Source organism: Mustela nivalis, assembly GCF_964662115.1.
Source record: "Mustela nivalis genome assembly, chromosome: 17".
Lineage (NCBI taxonomy): Eukaryota > Metazoa > Chordata > Mammalia > Carnivora > Mustelidae > Mustela > Mustela nivalis.
This window is the reverse complement of record NC_139036.1, coordinates 27,817,159-27,839,609: the sequence shown is the minus strand read 5'-3', so window position 1 is coordinate 27,839,609 and position 22,451 is coordinate 27,817,159. Positions and strand designations below refer to the sequence as shown.

At 34.1% G+C, this 22,451-nt stretch overlaps 1 protein-coding gene across 13 annotated transcripts in view; it reads right to left on the bottom strand.

Moving 5' to 3' along the window:
• The window catches only part of BCAS3 (BCAS3 microtubule associated cell migration factor), a 584,337-nt gene that overhangs the window by 307,340 nt on the left and 254,546 nt on the right, over nt 1-22,451 (bottom strand). For 7 of the 13 annotated variants that reach the window (XR_014304944.1, XM_082707501.1, XM_082707496.1 and 4 more), the window contains exons 16-17: nt 14,287-14,437; nt 1,098-1,142 (exon numbers count right to left, since the gene is read on the bottom strand). Coding sequence is in view for 12 of the 13 variants with exons in the window: in XM_082707501.1 (XP_082563627.1) it covers nt 1,098-1,142; nt 14,287-14,437 (196 nt within the window). In the remaining variant the exon portion in view is untranslated. The remainder of the gene's footprint in view (nt 1-1,097; nt 1,143-14,286; nt 14,438-22,451) is intronic. The other 6 variants (XM_082707499.1, XM_082707500.1, XM_082707498.1 and 3 more) reach the window with 1 other exon arrangement.

Sequence of the window (22,451 nt, the reverse complement as noted above, 5' to 3'; positions counted from 1 at the left end):
GGCTCATTTAACTCTTAAAAGTGAAAAAACAAAAACAAAAACATATGATCAAATTTTTAAAAGCTTCTTCTCAAAAATGGTATTTTTCCCTAAAACAAGAAATAGCAGCAGAAGCATCTAACATTTACTGAGCTCTTACTATGTGCCAAGCACTGTTTTAAGCACTTTATATTGTCAGTTCATTTCATCTTCATGATGAACACATACCGTAGATGCTACTGGTAACTCCTTAACAGATAAGGAAACCAAGAAACAGGGTTTAGAAAATTACACAAGATCATATAGGGAGGTAGTGTGTGAAATGGGGTTTAAGACCTCGATGATCTGATACTAGAGCCCTGACTCTTAGCCATATGTTAAATATACGAGCTCCTAAATATTCTACTTTGCATCTTTACATAAAAGTATTAAATATGCTGTTTCTTTTCCATGACCATCATATCTAAGACTGATAAAATTGTATTTTAGGCAATGTAACTTAAGAACTTGTTAAATAAATAAGTTACAGTGAGGAGGTGCCAATAACTCAAAATAATAAATTATTTAGGAGCTTTTATTTGAATCACAAATTTCCTTATTATGTGGATCCTTAAATAGCTAAACTTCTAAATAAATAAAGAACAGAAAAGAACGTCAGAACTAACTCTATTCCTTTGGTACCAAATAAAATGCAATAATATTTATAGGGTATTTTTAGTAGACCTTAAATATATTTATATTTCAAAATAAATCACATCTTTGAATGTTCAGCACAATATGTAGGGAGCTTCTCTATCATACTCGAAGCTCTAAACTTGGGTGTTAGCCTTGTCTTCTAACATATGCTAGCATTATGAGAGGATCCTTCTAATTTCTTATTTTTAAATATTAATCTGTGATTTTTTTTAATAGACACTTCAAGAAATGAAGTGAAACCAAAATGCCTGCTCTTGTAAAGCTTAAATATCAACATTCATGTTCCATTCTACAAATTATTCAGTAATTTGGTGCATCTATCTGTGATCAGGCCATGCAACTGAAAACAAAAGTACAAAACAGAGTTACTTTCTGAGAGTACAGCAAATGAATTAGGCATGCGGGACTGAACTGGGACTCACCATGGAGCTTTTATGGAAAAACACCCCGCTCCAAACAGATAAGGCCTTCATGGAAAAGGGGGGAAAATGCACAAAAAATTAGAGGAAAACTCATTTCACATTAACAAATACATGTATATCATACGGTTATAGAGTATGGATAAATAACTGAAAAAATTAGTAATCATTTGCTATTCTGCTGCAGATACTAATGAGTCTGATATAACCAATAAACAGATAGACATGAAATAACAAGTCCCTTAATTTTCATAGGATTAGCAATTTCAAAATGGTCTCTTTCTCCCCCTTTTCTGGAGTACCCCTGTAGGGTTTCTAAAGTAAAATAAAATAAACTTCATTTTAGAGGCACTTAAAACAAAGTACAGGTTAAATGGAATAATTAGATGGAGAAAGGAGTGGGATCAGTAGCAACAGATGTGTGGTTGTAGAACACAAAATGTTTAAAATCAGCTAGAGAGAATGCAATAAAAAATTTGATAAGCATTATTCACTCTTATTGGTTGCAGCCTCAGGGCCACAGAAAGCATGTCTTTTCCAAGCTACTCATTTAAAGTACATTGAACTGGGTATTGCTGGCCAAAGGAACAAACACTAAATAAAAGTAGTATGATTTATTTCCATGTAGGGTCGCATTCCAGAAAATCAGCATTTCTCTTAATAGTGATAGAGGCTGGCTTCTTCCACCTGGCCTGCTTTGGGCTAGGTTGGAATACCAGAAATGACAGCCACAATTGCTTATTTTAAATATAACTGGGGATGCAAAGTCAGACTTCATGGATACATGTATTTCTTACTAATATTCTATTCACAGCCATTTCTAGCATGCTACGCGTATTTGCACACAAAGAAGATGGGCCGATTTAATTATATACAAAATCAATTGTTCCTATAGCATCTGACATGTGGAAGTGAGACAGGAAAAGCACACTGGCAAAACCTGGGTATTTTCTTTTTCAACTTTGGGGCTAAAAACACCTCAAAAATAAAAATTCCTGCTAACTGATTAGCATTCATCTGCCAGTGGATTGAGTTTCACAAACAGAAACTTAGGGTAAAAGGTTTTCACAACACTGAACACAATTCTGAGGACTGAAGCACAAAAGAAACAAAGGAGGGAACAGAGAGGGAAGAAATACTAATTAGAGAAAAGTGAGCTGGAAGTATTGAGAGATTGAAGAAAAAAGCAAAGAAACCTCAAAAATGGTGTCAATGCAAAGCAAGAAAATCTCTTATAGTTAATGTGACTACAACCAAAGATAGGATGTTGTTATTCATGCTAAAACAGAGGATGTTCAAATTTTCTTAATCATGACGTGTAGAAATACATTTTAAGGTGCAAGCTGGTGTATACATGAATACACATAAATTGAACCAATAATTTAATGAAGGTGGTTTTTTTCTGTCATCAAACTTACTCTTTTCTATTTCAATGTATTATAAACATTAATGCTGGGATTTTGTTACAATGAAGATCATACATATTCTGGCGGGGTAGTCTGAATGGGGCCTGAGATTCCATATTTCTAACAAGCTCCTAGCTCATGTCAAAGCTGCTTGTTTGTAGAAACAACAGCAAAACTGCATTTTATTTTATTCTATTTCATTAATGACAAAACAATTAGTCAAAATCACCTTATCTGACTTCATGATTCACAAATTATATTGGAAACAAAGTGTTACTGGAGCTCACAATGCACTCTGATGAACCCTAATTTAAATACCTGAGACCACGCGAAGACTCCAATCTCAATAACATGGTAATGCCGTGCAGAAAGGATCAGAAAATGGAAGCTCCCATACGTTTCAATATGCCCACAAATGCTTCCAAAATGAAGAGGTTACTATTACCATACAGTACCCAACTTCCTTTAAGTTTCTTCATTAGGCAGGGCACATGATACAGTCCAATAGTTCAAATGATTCTGACACAGCAGCTGACCATCTGGAACATCTAGACATGAGTGGCTCTTCAGTGTATGTTATGTCAACACTGAGAAGTCTGCCATCTCATTCTGAATACCAGACTACAGCTAATTTGTTGTAAAACATTTGAAAGTTTTAACTTCATCCTTTATGCCTTAAAAGGCTTCTCTACTGACCCCCAAAAACCAACTAAACAAAAATGAAACAAAACCTTCAAGTTTCTACATTTCAAAAGGCTAGCTGATATTCCCTACCTATAGCGCCAGTAAATACCCTTTTTTTAGGTTAAGGTTTCCTTATGTATCAAAAGGAAATATGTATTTGCCAAACAAATTAAACACAAGCTTTTAAAAAAAACCTCCTAGATTTTCCTTTCAAGGCAATGGCAGCGTATGTTACCAACGAAAGATTTCAACAGCCCTTTCCTTCTCCACAATCCTAAAACGCACGGTTAACTCTCCAGACACTGTAGTAAACAGGCCTGTACTAAGTAGCAGCCTCGTCAGATTTAAAGACAATAATATAGGTCTCACTGTTCACAACATAACCCAATTGTGGGAGTTAAAAGTAACCCTTCTTCAATCAAATAAGGATCAACTGGCTAACACAGTTCAGGGAGAAAACAGAGAGCTGGAAGAAACTGAATGAGGACCCTCTCTAGTATATGCTTGGCATGTTCCCAATTTTCACTTACCCACTTCTTAGCCACCCCTGTAAACTGGACCTCTGCCACATACATGTAAAAGAAGAGCCACAAACTCCAAAGAATCAAGAGTGGCTGACATAATTACGGACTTCGTATGGGTAGTGTCAGCTGTTCCTTTGAAATGTGCCTGCTTCATCTTTCCTCAGTAGCAAAAGAATGAAAATATAAAGTCACAAAGGACAGGCCCATGATCCAGCTGTCTTCACCTATGACTTCCCCTCCCCCTTTAAAATCCCACAGTTGTAGTTTTACATGAGGACATTTAGGAGGAGGAAGACAGTATATGAGTGGGAGTGTACGCTGAATTAAAATGGTCTGTATTAACATATGCAACTCCAATTATGATGTTCAGATATCAAGAATTTCTGTGTTTTTCTAAATACTATTAAGTTTCAGCCAGTTTAACAAGGGTGCCATAAAAAACCTATTCACTCTGCCACAATTATATCCTTTTTGAGCTGAATTCTGATTGAAAAACAACAGGACTGGCCAAGAGATTAAAAATCCAGAAATATTTTTTATAGACTTATTTATAGTACAACGTGAAACTACTTGACCATTAGTTCTCAACAGGTTTCTTCTGGAGATTCTCAGAAGACAAGAAGGAATTATGCTTCATATCATAACAGTAATGCCATGTAAGTTTTTAAATGCTGATTCATTTTGTTGAATGCGACATAATACCACAAAAGCTTTGTTTTTACTAGCTGAAAGGAAGGCAAACATGAAGATTTTTTAAAATGCAAGGGAAAAGTAAAACTAGATTTGATTTTGAATGTGCTAAAGTCTCCTATAACTCGAACCTCATGGTAAAAGGTATAAATGATAAGGTTCAATCATCTTTAGAGTTAAAAAAAAACTAGTTGGAGTCAAAGAGAAAAATTCTATGAACTTACTCTGAAAGTCCTATTTTTTAACTGATTATTTCATTATCATTTAACAGACATCAGAATAGTCTATACTTACTATGAGCAACTATATATCAACAAACTGGACAATCTAGCTGAAAAGGAAAAAATTCTTAGAAACACAACTTACCAAGACTGAATAACAAAGAAACAGAAAATCTAAATAGACCAATTATTAGTAAGGAGATTGAATCAGTAATCAAAAATCTCCCACTGAAGAAAAACAAAGGACCAGATAGCTTCACTGTCTTCACTGTAAAAATTTAACCAAACTTTTGAAGAATTAACACCAATCCTTAAACTCTTCCAAAAATTCTTGGGGTGCCTGGGTGGCTCAGTCATTAAGCATCTGCCTTCGGCTCAGTTTATGATCCCGGGATCCTGGGATCCAGCCCTGCATTGGGTTCCCTACTCAGCAAGAAACCTGCTTCTTCCTCTCCCTCTCCCCCTGCTTGTGTTCCCTCTCTCCTTGTGCCTCTCTCTGGCAAATAAATGAAAAAAAAAACTTAAAAAACAAACAAACAAACAAAGTCTTCCAAAAATATCTGAGGATAGAACACTCTCAAACTCATTTTGTGAGGCTAGCATAGTCCTGATACCAAAACAGGAAAATAACAACACTAGAAAAGAAAACTACAGACCAATATCCCTAATGAGTATAAGATGGAAAAATTCTCAGGAAAGCACTAGCAAACCAAAGTCAGTAGCGCATTAGAAAGGATCACTCACAATGATTAATTGAGATTCATCCTGGGGATGCAAGGATGGCTCAACATAACACAAAGCAATCAGTTTGGTACATTACATTAGTAAAATGAAAAAAAATCATCTGATAATCTGACACAGGAGAAGGATTTGATAAAATTCAACATCTATTCATGATTAAAAACTCCTAAGAAATTAGGCATATAAGGAATGTATCTCAACACACTAAAGACAAGCACATCATACTCAATGGTGAAAGGCTGAAAGTTTTTCCTCTAAGATCAGGAATAGGGGGCGCCTGGGTGGCTCAGTGGGTTAAGCCGCTGCCTTCGGCTCAGGTCATGATCTCGGGGTCCTGGGATCGAGTCCTGCATCGGGCTCTGTGCTCAGCAGGGAGCCTGCTTCTCTCTCTCTCTCTCTCTGCCTGCCTCTCCATCTACTTGTGATCTCTCTCTGTCAAATAAATAAATAAAATCTTTAAAAAAAAAAATCAGGAATAGGACAATGACACCTACTCTTACCACTCTTTTTCAATATAGTACTGGAAGTCCTAGCTAGAGCGATCAGGGAAAAAAAAAGAAATAAAAAGTATCAGAACTGGAAAGAAAAGAAGTAAACCATCTCTGTTTGTAAATAACATAACTTTATTTATAGAAAATCCTAAAGACTCAACCAAATAACTGTTAGATTTAAACAATGAATTCAGTAAAGTTGCAGGTTATAAAATTAGCATACAAAAATCAGTAGTGTTTCTACACATTAAGAACAAATTTTCTGAAAAAGCAACAAGTGAACCAATCCCATTTACGATAGCATCAAAAATAACAAAACACTTAGGAATAAATATAACTAACAAGATGGAAGATCTCTACTCTGAAAACTACAAGACACTGATCAATGAACTCAAAGAAGTATACAAATAAATGGAAAGGGATCCTGTGGTCATGGATTACAAGAATTAATGTTAAAATGTCAATACTGGGGCACCTGGGTGGCTCAGTGGGTTAAAGCCTCTGCCTTCGGCTCAGGTCATAATCTTGGGTCCTGGGATCAAGCCCTGTATTGGCCTCTCTGCTGAACGGGGAGCTTGTTTCCCCACCTCTCTCTGCCTGCCTCTCTGCCTACTTGTGATCTCTCTCTGTCAAACAAATAAATAAATTTTTTTAAAAAAGACTTGCTTTAAAAGAATAAAATAAAATGTCAATACTACCCAAAAGCTATCTATAGATTTGATGCAATCCCTATCAAGATTCCAATAGCATTTTTTACAGAAGTAGAAAAAAAATTTCCTAAAATTTATATGGAATCACAAAAGACCCTAAATAGCCAAAGAAATCCTAAGAAAGAAGAACACAAGCAAGAGGCATTATATTTCCTGATTTCAAATTATACTATAAAGCTATAGTCTTCAAAACAGTATGGAATTGGCATATAAACAAATATACCAATGGAAAAGAATCGTGAGTGTACATGGTCCTCTAATATTTGACAAGGGAACCAAGAATACTCAATGGAAACAAGTCTCTTCAATAAATGTTACTAGGATAACTGGATATTCATATGTAACAAATGAAACTGGCCCTATATCTTACATTACTCATCAAACTAAGTCAAGATGGATCAAAGACTTAAATGTAAGGCCTGAAACCATGAAACTCTAGAAAGAAACACAGGAACAAAAGCTCCTTGACATGGGTCTTAGTAATAATTTTTAAAATATGACACCTAAAATACAAGCAACAAAATTAAAAATAAATTTAAAAGCTTCTGCACAGCAAAAGAAACCATCAACAAAGTGAAAAAACAACCTACAGAATGGGAAAAAATATTCACAAACCATCGATCTGTTAATGGGTTAATATCCAACATATATAAGGAACCACATGCACTCAAAGGCAAAAAAACCAAATAACCCAATTTAAAAATGGGCAAATGACTTGAATAAACATTTTCCCAAATAAGATATACAAAAGGCCAACAGGTTCATGAAAAGGTGCTCAACATCAGTAGTGATTAGGGAGATGCTAATTAAAAGCACAATGAGATACCGCCTCATACCTGTTGTTAGCACGGCCATCATCAAATTGACAAGAGATAACAATGCGGCCATGGATATGGAAAAAAGGGAACCCATGTGCATTGTTGGTGGGACTATAAACTGGTGCTGCCGCTATGGAAAATAGTAAGGAGGATTCTCAAAAAATTAAAAATAGAACTATCCTATGATCCAGCAATTCCACTTCTGGGATTCTACCCAAAGGAAATAAAAACATGAACACAAAAAGATATGCACACTGATGTTCATAGCCTTATTTTCCATAGCCAGGACATGGAAACAACCTGAGTGTCCACTGATGGACGATGGATAAAAATGTGATACACACACACACACACACACACACACACATAAACACATGCAGTGGAATATTATCCAGCCATGAAAAATGAAGAAATCCAATCACTTGAAACAATATGGAAAGACCTTGAAGGCAATACGCTAATTGAAAAACATTAAAGAAAGACAAATACTGTATGATCTTATTTATATGTGGAACAAACAAACTCATAGAAAAAGAGATCACACTTGTTACCAGATGCGCAGGGTGGAAGAAGAGGGAACTGGAGGAAGGTATCAAAAGGTACGTACTTCCAGTTACAGGATAAATAAGGACTAGAGATGTGATGTACAACATGATGACTACAGCTAACCCTGCTATATGAAATATAGGAAGCTATAAGTACAGTAAACCCTAAGAGTTCTCATAGCAAGGAAAAAGTGTTTTCCTTTTTTCATCTTTCTTTTCTTTTTATTGTATCCATAGAAGATGGATATTAGCTGAACTATTGTGGTAATCACTCCACAAAATATGCAAACCAAACCATCACACTATACACTTTAAACTTACATAAAATATATGTCAATTATTTCTCAATAAAACTGAAAAATGAATAAGCCCATATAAATATTAAATGTGCTAACCACCAAAAAAAAAAAAAAACAGAGGAAATGCTATACAACACAATGTGTAAAATTGTAAAGTGAAACCATATTCTCTACTAATATATTCTAGGAATTTTAATGACTCTGCTACATTTTGTTGACCCCCATAAGCAGCTACTGAAATGGACATACAATTCCCACATGCATATGAACAAATTAGTCCTTACGTTATTTTTTTCAAGTGTTACTTCTAAATTTTCATTCGTTTAATTTTAATCACTCCCTACTAAAGAGTAGCACTGCTGGCTCTCAAATTACTGATTTGTAGGGAAAACTGGAGCCGAAACAGACAGCTACACTACCTAATTTGGGAAATACTCAACATGCAAATTTAAATTACAAACTCAAGATTTTCATTAGAAAACATTAGATAATGTTCAAATTCTGCCAGATGTTACAGAAAAGAGACTAGAGTAGCACAGACTTTCAAATTTCTGTAGAAACTTATGCCTGTTGATTTTTAATAGTAGGCTTCATTCAAAAACTACAAAATCCAAGGATTTATGGCAAAGTGGAACAAACATATGTAAGTAAACATATGCAAAGTATAGATGAACTTTAACTATTCTAATGGTGGAGTACAAAATTGTAAACCCAAACTATGGTAAGTATATATTGTACATGCAGATCTATCCATATCCATCCTAATGAAAATACACTGTCCATTATTTTATACCCGGGACCAAAGATTTATAGCTTAGTTATCCAAAACTAACACCTACATGAGACAAGGCTGGAAAGTGGAGAATTATGATCCACTACTCTACCTGATGAGTCTTTCTCCAAATCCTTCCTGTTTAATTCTTGGAGCTTCCCCTATAGGGTTTGGGGCTCAGGCCAAACTGTATAGATGAGTCAAAGAAGACCTAACTGAATTGGAAAAAGACAGAATAGACCTTTCTTCAAGGTCTACTATATCCCGATGTCATTTACTTACTTAGCAAGCTCCATTCCAAATTTGGTCTACAAATTTCAAGTAGAAATAATCAAATCAAGGCTATGAAATGTTTCCATTTCTAAATAAGAACAAGTACCCATTTTTTCCTAATGAAGGTCTTATTCAGCACTAGCAAAGGACAGTGAATAAGGCTTAGAAATTAGGTAATTAGGCCTGGTGGGAACTTATATAGTATATAGCTGAAAGATCATAATCCATACATATAAACTTGTATTCTTCACATGAAGAAGCTTACGTAGGACACACTGGTAATAGGTACCAGAACCAAATGAGAAGTCAGGGCATCAGATTCCTATGTTAATAACCTTCCCCTATATGACCTAACTTATTTCTACAGAGTTGTGCCCAAGGTTCCTAATACCCACTTCAAACTGCTCCCAAAGAAATGAATAAGTATAAAGACAGGGAGAGGGAAAAGGAACAGAAGCTGATCCATTTAAGAAAAAGGAAACTTATGAAAGACAAAAGATCATCTCATTACTTCACTAAAAATGGTCAGTTAAGAGCAAGGAAATGACTTCATTACCAATGTCTACATTTTTCATTCTCATGAAATCACTCAGATCTTTTCAAAATTTACTGCTCTCTGTGCCTTAACAATGAGGTATATATATATTAATTACTTTAGATTTAATGTACATAAAATTAAGCATACTGATGAAAAATTATCTACTTAGTAAAATTTTACATAGGAAGCATTCAAAAATATTTTTATCATTTACTTGATTCATTAACTCAGCCAAACATCTATCAAATGCTGCTTAATAAATCCCTACTATAAATACTTAACACTCCAAAATAATGCAATTCCTTAGCACCCAGTTTCACTTTACTAGATAAGACCTATTCTTATTTACATATCATAAAAACATGATGGAGATCTTTCCAATCCTCCAGTCTTAGACTGGAAGAAATTGGATTCTGTTTAAATGAGTGTTGAACCAAATGATTTCTAGCACTTCCTTTGGCTTCATCAGTGTACACTATAGTCAGGTTAAGCAACAGCTGTTACCAAAACAGGCCTTATTTCCTCCAAGTGCTGCTTCAAGGTACAAAACATGAAGGTGAAAATACATCTGTCTTTTGCCATTTGTAGTCCTACTGGCCTTGTGCATGTCTTGGAGTAAGACAGATGGTCCCTGACACTGCACAGGCTTCCAGGGATATATATTTCCAAAAATAAAAAGGCAGATGTGAAATATGGTAAGCACACGTTTTATCCCCTCAAGATTTGAACTGAGGCTTCCATCTCAATTTGAATATTTAAATATAGGATCCTAGGCAATCCTTAGAACTCTCTGTGCTAGAAATACAACGTTTTATGCTTATTTTGCCTTTTTGCCAAATATCTATCTAGGACATGGAATAAATAAATGCTGATCTAACGAGGCAGGTATATAATTTTATTAGATACATTATCAGGTATGTTGGAAGTAGTCACAGAAATTACACATCTATAAATAAGTCAGCTCTGTGTTGTATTTCTACATAATCCATGTCAAATACTCCTTGTTAATTTTTTTTTAAATGCTAGGAAAGGCATGGCACAGAAGCAAAGTTAGAGTTCAATTGGAATTTCCAGAATGAAAAGAGACCTGGAATATGAAAAGTCTACTCGCTCCTCAGTCTAGTGGCCTTAATATGGCAATCAAAATTCTCAGTAAATACAATGAAATTTAATGGAAATAATGCAAATTATCTGACTGCAGACTGAGAATTGGTCATAGTAAAAAATTTTTAATAAAAATGAAATAAATATAGCCTTTAAAATCCAATGAGATGAAATCTAATGACATGAAATGTATGGGATTTGGTTCAAATCTCAGCATATATCAAAAACAAAAATTAAGGGAATATATTATATTCTCATGAAACATTACTTTTCATAAGGCAAAATACATGTATTTCCTTGAAAATGATCCAATTTAAGATAATAAAACCACAAACTGTATTCTCAAAATTCTATAACCAAATGGGGTGACTTAGAGTAAAAGAATTATAAGGAAAGTCCCCTATAGCAATTTCTGGATACAATCAACAAACCCTTCAAAAAGCGGCTGACGGGTACAAAGTCTTATAATCTAGCAATAGCCAACTATAAGTTACAAATACTATTATCAAAGTATTTATAGGTCACTATGATCTGTGTTAATAGGAAGCGAGAGAAAGAATAGAATAGAATAGAATAGAATAGAATAGGAGAATAGGGAGGAATGGGGAAAAAAAGAATTATAGGTGAAGGGGGTAAAAGAGTAGGTGGGGTAATTTGTGGTGCACTAAAGGCTCTGGCACGAACAGAGAACTCATTAAAGACAACAACTACAATTTAAAAACCTCACAGTGAGTTTTAAAATCTTTTCTTTTGATACCTATACTATGGTTTTAGAAGAGGATATCCTTGTTTTTAGAATTTATATATTGAAATTTGTAGGAATAAGGGTTACTAAATCTACAAATTACTTTGAAACAATTTAAGAAAAATATGGGGGGGAGGGTTGTGTGTCTGTACACAAGTGGGCAGAATGAGCAAATGTGAATGATAAGGCAAAAAGGAGAGACTGTTAACATTTGGGAAATCTGAGTATATAGGAATTCCTTTTACTTGTCTTGGAACTTTTTTTGTAAACCTCAATCTATGTGAAGATTTTAAAAATTACAAACCAAGTACTCATTATGGGACAAATATTATTCTCTTGAAACACTTCAGCATAGGACATGCTAAAAAGAATTTAAAAACTCAGCAAAAACAGAAAGATCTGAGAATTGAGATAAATGGCCAAGAGAACAATGTGGTATTTTGAACTAATATTAATTTCAAAGTATGTAACTCAAATTCATATAATTGATTTCATTAATAAGAAACTACTGAATTGTCTCTAAGGGGGCATAATATACATACTCTAGAAATCAAGGAATTGTGACTTTTTAAAAAAAGACAAGGAAACACAATTTATCGAAGTTCATAAAGTATGCAGCAGGAGACACCAGATGATTACTAGTTTCTGCCCATCTAAGGCCAGAGAGTGCAGCAAGAGACAGTGTGAAAGACTAAATGAGAGACTATGTTTTCATAGTGGAAAATTTCAAATACATACAAAAGTAGACTTAGTTTCCACTCCTCCCCACAAATATATTGAATTAAATTCTAACATCATAGGATTTCATATATAGAACTTCAATTACTATCTTAGATAGATAGATATCTATATATATGGAAAAGCTTATTTGAATAAGCTTATATATATACAGAAAAGCTTATTTGAATTATATATATATATATATATATATATATATATATATGGAAAAGTTAACTTGAAAAAGAAAGCTAATTCTTTGCATTATAAAAACAGCATAGCTCTTAAGTTTTAAAAACAACAAACACCAGAAACAAAGCTAGAATTAAAGTCAAGAAGAACAATTTTGAGGATTCTTTTACTTAGATTCAGGAAACACACATAAAAACTCATAAGTACTTTGCAGGAATTGTACAATGCTCTGTTGAATCAAGAAGGTACAATTACATACTGATTTCTATGAGTAAAAAAAAAACCATTATGATTCAAGATTTAACCAATTTTTACTTGATTCTGCATCCCAAAGAGTAACATCATACAAGGGAAAAATGAGCTAATTGTAAATATAAGTTCATAAGGTCTTTCTTACTCATGGCTACACTTACTTATTTTAAAATAAAGAAACTAAGAGGAAAGGAAGTCAAAATTCTACTTAAATTACTTAACACAAAGAGTTAAAAAGCTGAAACCAAAGAGAAAGGAATATAGGCCAAATGATCTATATCATAACATGTCTGATTTAGGGCCTGGGTTTGATCTATTTTTCCTTCCACCCAACCCTTAACATGCAACAAACTCAATTTTATTTCTGCATTCAGCAGTAAGATCATATTTGTATACAAATACCACTCCACTACATAAAGGGTTCATTTCTGTGCCATGGTGAAATCTGGAGCTCCAAAGCCTTATCACTGAGAATATTTCTCTTCACAAAAGTGACTTCTACAAACACTTTACCACCCAGCACAAAAATATTAAGACCTTTTCATATAACAGCCAAGTAATTTACTCTATTCCTTTTGTTGGAAAGACCCTGAAGATTGTTTCAAGCCAGGACTGGGTTTTCTCTGGACTACATGAATACAAAATTTAAAACAGTTGTTTCATTTCAAATTAGGTTAAACCTCAGGATTGCTTATTGATGATATAGGTAATTTGCCTAGAGACATATATATTTTCTCATACAAAATGGAATTTCAGAGTCATCACAAAATTGATCATCTAAAGATATCTTAGATATATCACACTTTACTTTCAGGAACCCAAAGAAGTGATAATTTTATATTCATAGCCAATAGTAATTAAAATTTTTAAACACCTAAAATAAACACAGACACATCAAGCGAGTCATTAAATATCTTTGAGGATGTTAATGACCAATCATGAGTAAAGCCCAAATCTTAGGACTCTGGTTTTTGAAAACTACCTATAACATCATATCGAACAGACACGAATGACAGATTATTATATGTAAATTATACCATAATACAGGTGATTTCTTACATATTAGAAACACAGTTGTCATCTGAGGTTCTTCCTTAGTGTCTGGACCAGTTAAAATTTGGGAGTCATTATAAATCCAGATCATAATGGATTTTGTCCACAAAAGCAAGAAACTGACACTACTTTCAGTAAGTTTAAGCGTGAGTAGATGGGTCTGGTTTTTATTAGCCAATACTAGTTTTCACAATTTGTCATTGCTTTGTTTTTGCTACAGATGTATATGTACATGGTTGTATTCAGGTATGTTTGTGCATGCTCTGTACTTTGTACTTAATCTGCTGCCATTAACGTTTCAAGTGGGCTGGAAATAAAGAGCATAATTAAACCACCCAAAGGAAATGGACATTTTATTTTTATGTATCCAATCCTCTGAAACAGCTATTTTAAAAAGTATCAAGCCTAAGGTCTTACCCTGTTCGTTTGGTGATGGTCCCCAATGTCATTGGCTGCTTGATTTGTGCAAGAGGCATCAGTACCATCAAGCTGGGAAGAGGAGAGAGCCGGGGGTTGCCAGGATTGTTGTTGGCAAAATTATTATAGGAGTCTTGGCTGTTTAGTTTCCCTATAAAAAGAAAAACAAAGAAAAGCATTACCAAGGGACATCTCCTTCTCTGATGGGGTTTGCACTTACCCCACTAATCATTTAAGAAAGTTATCAAAGGCAGAACTGATTCCAAAAGAATCATGGTTATATGGATAGGAAAAAAATAAATAAATAAATGATACTGGTAACACCAAGTGTGGCTTATTATAAACAGATACTTTAGTCTTCGTGGGGAGAGGAAAGGAAGATACAGAATTGGATAGATGTTAAATGGTTATACAAATAATCAGTATAAAATTTAATTATAATTTTTTTGGTGTTATGAAGAAATATAGGATCGCAAAAGAAAACACAACAGGAAGATGTAAAAGTAATCTAAAGAAGGCATGGGGCATTTCTCTGAACAGGTTTGAGAGTAAATGGGTATAATACTCCAGCCACAGCAGCCTGTGCAGCCTGGGAGGGTGAAAGAAACGTGAGTCATAAGTTGAATATCCAAAGGCAGTACGGATGAGACTAACAAAACTCATAGGCAAAAACATCACCTTCTTCTCAATATCTTACCACACCATACCATAAAATTTAAAAACATCAAATCAACACCTCCCTTTTTTTAATGCTGGGAATTAATATAAAAAATAAAAAGAGTCATTATGGCTCACTAATAACTAGGAAAAACAAACTCAGCTGTGAAATAAAATCTGATCCACAAGGGGAATAATTGCTCTCAGCTCACCAGGAAGCTAAACTTCTCCTATGTACTTATCTTTTCTCCCTCTCCGTGGTTTTGTATTTTCCAGACTGTCTGTAAATGAAATCACAGAGTATGGAGCTTATTGGGTCCAGTTTCTTTCACTTGCCAATAAGCATCTGAGATTCATCTACTTTATATTTTCCTGAAAGTATCAAGAGATCTTTCCTTTTTGTTCTTGCATATGACCCTATTATATGGAACTAGTTCATTTGTTTATCTTGTCACTGGTAAGATGACATCTGTTTCCAGCTTTTGGCTATTACAAATAAAAGTACTGTAAACACTTATGTACAGGTTTTGTATGAATACAAATTTCCTTTTTGGATAAATCATCTGGAAATGGAATGGCTGGTCATATAGTAAATGAATGTTTGCATAGGTAAAATAATTGAGACCACATTCTCACCAGTGAAGTATGGTAATTCCAGATCTTCCATATCCTCACCATCATTTGGTATTGTTACTCTTTTTATTTTAGCTATTCTGGCTTTTATTTGGATTTCTCTAATGCACAATAATGTTTAGCACTTTTTTTGTTCATGCATTTATTTGTCATCCATATTTCTTTTTTGATAAACTGCTTAAATCTTTTGCCCATTTTAAGAACTGTGTTAATATTTTTTGTTGAGCTATAATTCATATATTGCAAAAGTCACTCTTCTAATGTATATAATTCTGTGTTTAGTATATAGAGTAGCACAACCATGACCACTATCAAATTTCAGAACATTTTTATCACCCAAAAAGAAAGCCCATACCCATTAGCAATTCCTCCTCCTTTGGTCCATCCCTCAGCCTTTGACAACCATAATCTCCTTTCTGTTTCTATTGATTTGCCTATTCTAGATACTTCAGAAATGGAATCATACAATGTGGCCTTTTGTGACTGCTTCTTTAATTTAGTATCTTTTCAAGGTTCATCCATATTGTGCCATATATCAGTTCATTCTTTTTTTATAACCAAAGAGCATTTCATTGCATGGATATACCACATTTTATTTATCCACTTATCAGTTGATGAACGAGTTGTTTCCACTTTTAGGCTATTATGACTAATGTGTCTATGAACATAATAAAGTGCACAGGTTTTTTAGGAAACATATGTTTTTGGTTTTCTTGGGTATGTATACCTAGGAATGGAATTGTTAGGTCTATATTTAACATTGTGAAGAACTGCCAATCTGTCATTGCACCAATGTATGAGGTCTCCAGCTTCTCCACATCTTCAACAGTACTTGCTATTGTCTCTTTTATTTTAGCCATCCTAGTAGGTATGAAGTGGCATCTCATTGCAGTTTTGATTTGCACTTCCTTAACTACTAAGGCTGTTAAGCATCTTTCTCATGTGCATTTTGGTAATTTGTAGATCTTCCTTGGAGAATGTCAATCCAAAACATTTGCCCATTTAAAAATCAGATAGTCTTTTCACTGTTTAATCATAAGTGTTAATCATATTCTCTGGATACAAGTTCCTTGTCAAATATATGATTTACAAATATTTTTCTCCCATTCCACGTGTTATCTTCTCACTTTCTTCATGGTCTGTTTTGAAGCATGAAAGTTTTTAATTTTCACTGTATCTATTTATTCTTTAGTTGCTTTTGCTTTTGTTCTCAGATCTAAGACCTCATTGCCAAATGCAGGGACACAAAGATTTATGCCTATGTTTTGTTCCAAGAGTTTTTTATTCTTATCTCTGACAATTAGGTCTCTGGTCCATTTTGAATTAATTGTTATAAATGGTGTGAGGCAGGGGCGCCTGGGTGGCTCAGTCGTTACGTGTCTGCTTTCGGCTCAGGTCATGATACCAGGATTCCAGGACTGAAGCCCACATCGGGTTCCCTGCTCAGCAGGAAGCCTGCTTCTCCCTCTCCTACTTCCCCTGCTTGTGTTCCCTCTCTCGCTGTGTGTCTCCCTGTCAAATAAATAAATAAAATCTTTAAAAATAATAATAATAAATGGTGTGAGGTAGGGGTTCACTATCATTTTTTTTGAATGTTGGATACCAACTTGTTCCACCACCATCTGTTGAAAAGACTATCCCGTCCCACCTCAATGGATTGTCCTGGCACCCTTGTCGAAAATCAAATGGCTACAAATATAAGGAATTATTTATAGATTTTACTCTCACATTTTAAAAGTTCTTTATATATTCTGGACATAAGCCTTTTGGAAGATATACAATTTTCAAATATTTTCTATCACCCTGTAACTTGTCTTCTCATTCTTTTACAGATCTTCAACAAACAAAAGATTTTTTTCCCCATAAAGTCCACTTCATGTATTTGTTTCATATATGCAGTGTTAAACTGATAAAATATCTGCCTAACCCCAGATCAAAAAATTCAATCTAAAAATTTTTAAGTTTTATGTTTTAATTTATATATATATGATTTATATTATATGATACAGTTAATTTCCTGTAAGGTATGAGATATGATTTTTTATGTATCAATGAAATGAAATGAAATAAATGAAAGCTAATAAAACAAGAATCTCCAAAGCTTAAGTGAATGAAGTTTATCACAACTTTACAAGTAGGAGCTTAGGACTTTTTTCTATTTTTTTTTTTTAATCAGTGCCCTCAAAATATAACTGATAATGTCTATTATTCTAGTATTATGAAACCTGAAAGCCTGAGGCAAGGCAGGATCCATAATCTCTGTAATTCTTTCTTTTAACTGATATGTTGGCCAAATGACAAATTTTGAACTAAATTAGACCAATTTTTCTTAACACAAATAGAAACGACATACAGTCACTGAAAAAAGAGAGAGAGAGAGACCAGCATATCAAAACAGAATATACTATATTCTGGAATAGAAACACTCACTTGGGCATTTGGTATTTCTATATTATTTGGTGTCACCACCTTGTGGCCTACAGCTACAAAATCCAAGTAAGTTACAAATCTCACAGAGAGTAGGGTATGAAATATAAAGGCAGAAATTGTTATTACATTGTCAAAGTCCTCTTCAGATAAAAGCCACACGGAATTAGAAATTTTAGGTGATTTTGCTTGTTCTTCTGAATTTCCATGTTTTGAATCTTAGGAATTTGATTTCTAAATAACTTATAACTTCTAAAATAGACATTACACAAAGATCTGCCCAAATACAGACAGACTACTACAGACAATACTTCAATTTTTAAAAACTCTGAGAACCCCTGTTCAGTCACCATTTCCAAGGAAGAATAATGATTGTGAAGCATCTTTGTAACAGTAAATAATGGTTTTTCAGAGGGACTAAAGATAGGAAAAGAATAGAGAAAAATCATATTGAATTTCTTTTCTGTTTAGAGATAGCCAGTGGTTTGATGCCCTTCTTCAAGGGGTCATTATATCCAACAAAACTTGCTGCTTCCACCTATAACTTGTCATTCTCTGCAAAAATGCCAGCTAGGATTTTGATTGGGATTGCAATGAGTCTGCAGATCAGCTAAGGAACTACTGCCATCTTAACAAGATGGCAAGCTAAGAACTTGAGATGCCTTTTCATTGATGTAGCTATTCTTTCATTTCTTTGCACATTAGTTTGTAGATTTCTAGGTACAAGTTTTATACATCTTTGGTTAAATTTATTCCTATTTTTTACATGACTTGTAAAAAGAAATTTTCTTAATCGTACTTTTCAGATTGTTCATTGCCAATGTAGAGAAATACAACTAATTTTTGTACATTGATCTTGTATATCCTATAACTTTGCTGAACTTGCTTATTTCAGGTTTTTTGTGGATTCCTTATGATTTTCTATGTACATGATCATGTCATCCCCAAAGAAGAAAGTTTTGCTTCTTCCTTTCCAATCCAGATGACTTCCATTTCTTTTACTGCCTAAAAGCCCTGGTTACAACTGCCAGTACAATATTGAATAGAAGTGGCAAGAGTGATTCACTTTGAGTTAATTTTTGTATATGGAATGAGGTATGAGTTGAGGTTCATTGCTTTGAAATAGGACATCCACTTATTTCATCGCCATTAAAAAGATAGTCCTTGCTCTATTGAATTGCCTTTTCATCTTTGTCAAAAATCAAGTGACCATATCTGCATGGATCTAATTCTAGATTTTGTTCCAGTGATCCATGTGTCTATTCTTTCACCAATACCACATTTTCTTTATAACTGTAAAGCTAGAGTGATTCTTAATAACTCATGCACTTACTCAGAAACTTTATAGAAAAATTTCCACACTCTCCATGTTATAATAATGACTCCCGTGTTTATAATTCAACAACTCTTCCATACAGAAAACATCTGATTGTGTTATTTCCAAATCATTATTCTTGACTTCTTATAAAAGTCACCTGCCCTGGTTCTGTGCTTAACAATAAATATGGTATTTTACAAATAACAGCAACAGTAAAAACACACTTTATTTTTTACAAACTTGAATTAAGAAGACAAATTTCTTTTTTTTTTTTTTTTTTTTTTTTTTTTTTAAGATTATTTATTTATTTATTTGACAGAGAGAGATCACAAGTAGGCAGAGAGGCAGGCAGAGAGAGAGAGAGGAGGAAGCAGGCTCCCTGCTGAGCAGAGAGCCCGATGCGGGACTCGATCCCAGGACCCTGAGATCATGACCTGAGCCGAAGGCAGCGGCTTTACCCACTGAGCCACCCAGGCGCCCCAAGAAGACAAATTTCTTTTTAATTCAAGTTTGTAAAAAATAAATTTATATACACATTAAAAGAAAAACAATACCTGCCAAAAGATCCTGATGAATATCTTATTTCTAAATGACATCCTAAAAGACATTAACCTTTTTCTCTTTTTTAACTTTTTATTTATATTCCTGTTAATTAGCATATAGTGTAATATTAGTTTCAGGTGTACAATATAATGATTCAGTATTTTCACACATTACCTGGTGCTCATCACAAGTGCCCTCCTTAATACCCACCATCTATTTAACCAACCCTTCACACCCTCTCTCTGGTAACCATCAGTTTATCCTCTACAGTTAAATGTCTGTTTCTTAATTTCCTCTTTCTCTCTTTTCTTTTCCTTTTGCTCATTTGTTTTGTTTCTTAAATTCCACAGATGAATGAAATCGTATGATATTTGCCTTTCTCTGACTGACTTATTTTGTTTAGCAAAATATTCTCTTGCACCATGCATGTGGCTGTAAAGACAAGAGTGCATTCTTTTTTATGGCTGATTAATATTCCATTGTATATATATCACATCTTTTATTATTATTTTATTATGTTCAGTTAGCCAGCATAGAGTACTATCATTAGTTTCTGATGTAGTATTCAATGATTCATCTTTTTTATGCATTTATCAGCTGATGGACACTGAGGCTGTCTCAATAATTTGGCTATTACAGATAATGCTGCTATAAACATTAAGAGTGCATGTATCCCTTTGAATTAGTATTTTTGTATTCTTTGGGTAAATACCTAGTAGTACTACTACTGGATTGTAGGGTGGTTCTATTTTTAGCTTTTTGAGACTACCGAGAGTGCAAGAGGATTCCTCTTTTTTCCACATCCTCAACAATACGTGTTGTCTCCTGTGGTATTGATTTTAGCCATTCTAACAAGTGTGATGTGATATCTCATTGCAGTTCTGACATGTATTTCCCTGATGATAAGTGATACTGACCATCTTTTCATGTGTCTGTTGTCCTACTTATTGTTTGGAAAAAGATCTATTCATGTCTTCTGACCCTTTTTAAATTGGATTATTTGGGTTTTGGGTGCTGAATTTCATAAGTCCTTTATAAATTTTGGATACTAACCCTTTATCATATTATGTCATTTGCAAATATCTTCTCCCATTCCAGATGTTGCCTTTTAGTTTTGCTGTTTCCTCGGCTGTGGAAAACTTTTTATTTTGATGTAGTTCTAATAGTTCATTTCTGCCTTTGTTTCCCTCACCCTCAGGAGACATATCTAGAAAGAAGCTGCTACAGCTGATGTCAGACATTCACATTTAAAACATCATGGATTCAGTATAATGGGAGAACTACCACACTGTAGCTAATGGTAGTTTCAGAGGTAGTAGAAAGTTAAGAAGGTCTTTTAAAAAAATTATTACAAAATGAAGGTATCTTCAGAGTTAGCATAATGGCTTAACCAAATGTGACTTGTTTGGGGAAACACACATCTATAGGATAATCAAGTTAAACACTTGATATCTCCTCAGCAAAATAAGATAAGAAATGCCCACAAGTACTTCTGTCTCTCTCTCCCCAATTTCCAAATCAGAATTCACATTAAAGTTAACTGAAGTAACCCACACCTACTGCAGGGATAATAAAAGGAAACATTCATAATATACATAAGATGCCTTAAGCCATTTAATAAATTACCCAATAATATCTACCCTCACACAGCACAGGACCTTATAAGTAATATGAAAAGTGGAATCCCACAGAGGAATAACAGAAAAACATTTTTATAGTTAAATCATTCAAAGTGATTTACTATGACACTCTTTAAACCACTGTAGATGTAAATAGATGCAAGATTCACCATTAGACAATAGTAATACTAATTTGATTCTGAAATCAGATTGCAGCACTAAAATGTCACAAGCTAGTGAAATTCAAGAACTTTTTATAAAACACACATTTCACAACTAGTAGCCAAATACTTGTTGAATAACGTAGCCCAAGATTACCTGCTGGGAAGACTGCATTCCTTGTTAGCACGAAGCTTACAGCTGAATGTGCATGAAACAGGAATAATTTAAATGCTAACTGCCTAGTACTAAAAGATAAGTACAAATGGGATCAACTATTTGGAGAAGAAATCATGAAGCAGATGGGACATAACCTAGGCTTTGAAAGATGTACAAAATATGGATATGAGCAGAAGAGAAGAAATATTCTGAGCATGAAGGATAACATAAATAGCAGAGAGTGTAAGGGGATGCTACATTTGTGAAACAATAGTAAGGAATCTCTAACTAGAGGAGACGATTATAATAGAAGATAAAATGATTTCAGTTTTAAAAGAACTTTTTTTTTTTTTTAAAGATTTTATTTATTTGTTTTGACAGAGAGAGATCACAAGTAGGCAGAGAGGCTGGCAGAGAGTAAAAGAACTTTTTAATTGAGCCAGAGGAGCAGGAAATTAGGTAAATTCTTTAGCAAGGGAACAGTACAGATTCTGAGATCACTGAACTTTATGGATAGGATGAGTGGTCTAGAAAAATGAAGCCATTCACTGAGAAGCTCCAAATCTTGTAATTTAGTTAGCCATCATTCAAAACCCTTCACTGGCCCACCAGGATGAAGGGCAACTTCCAAAGAACATACAAGGTGCTTC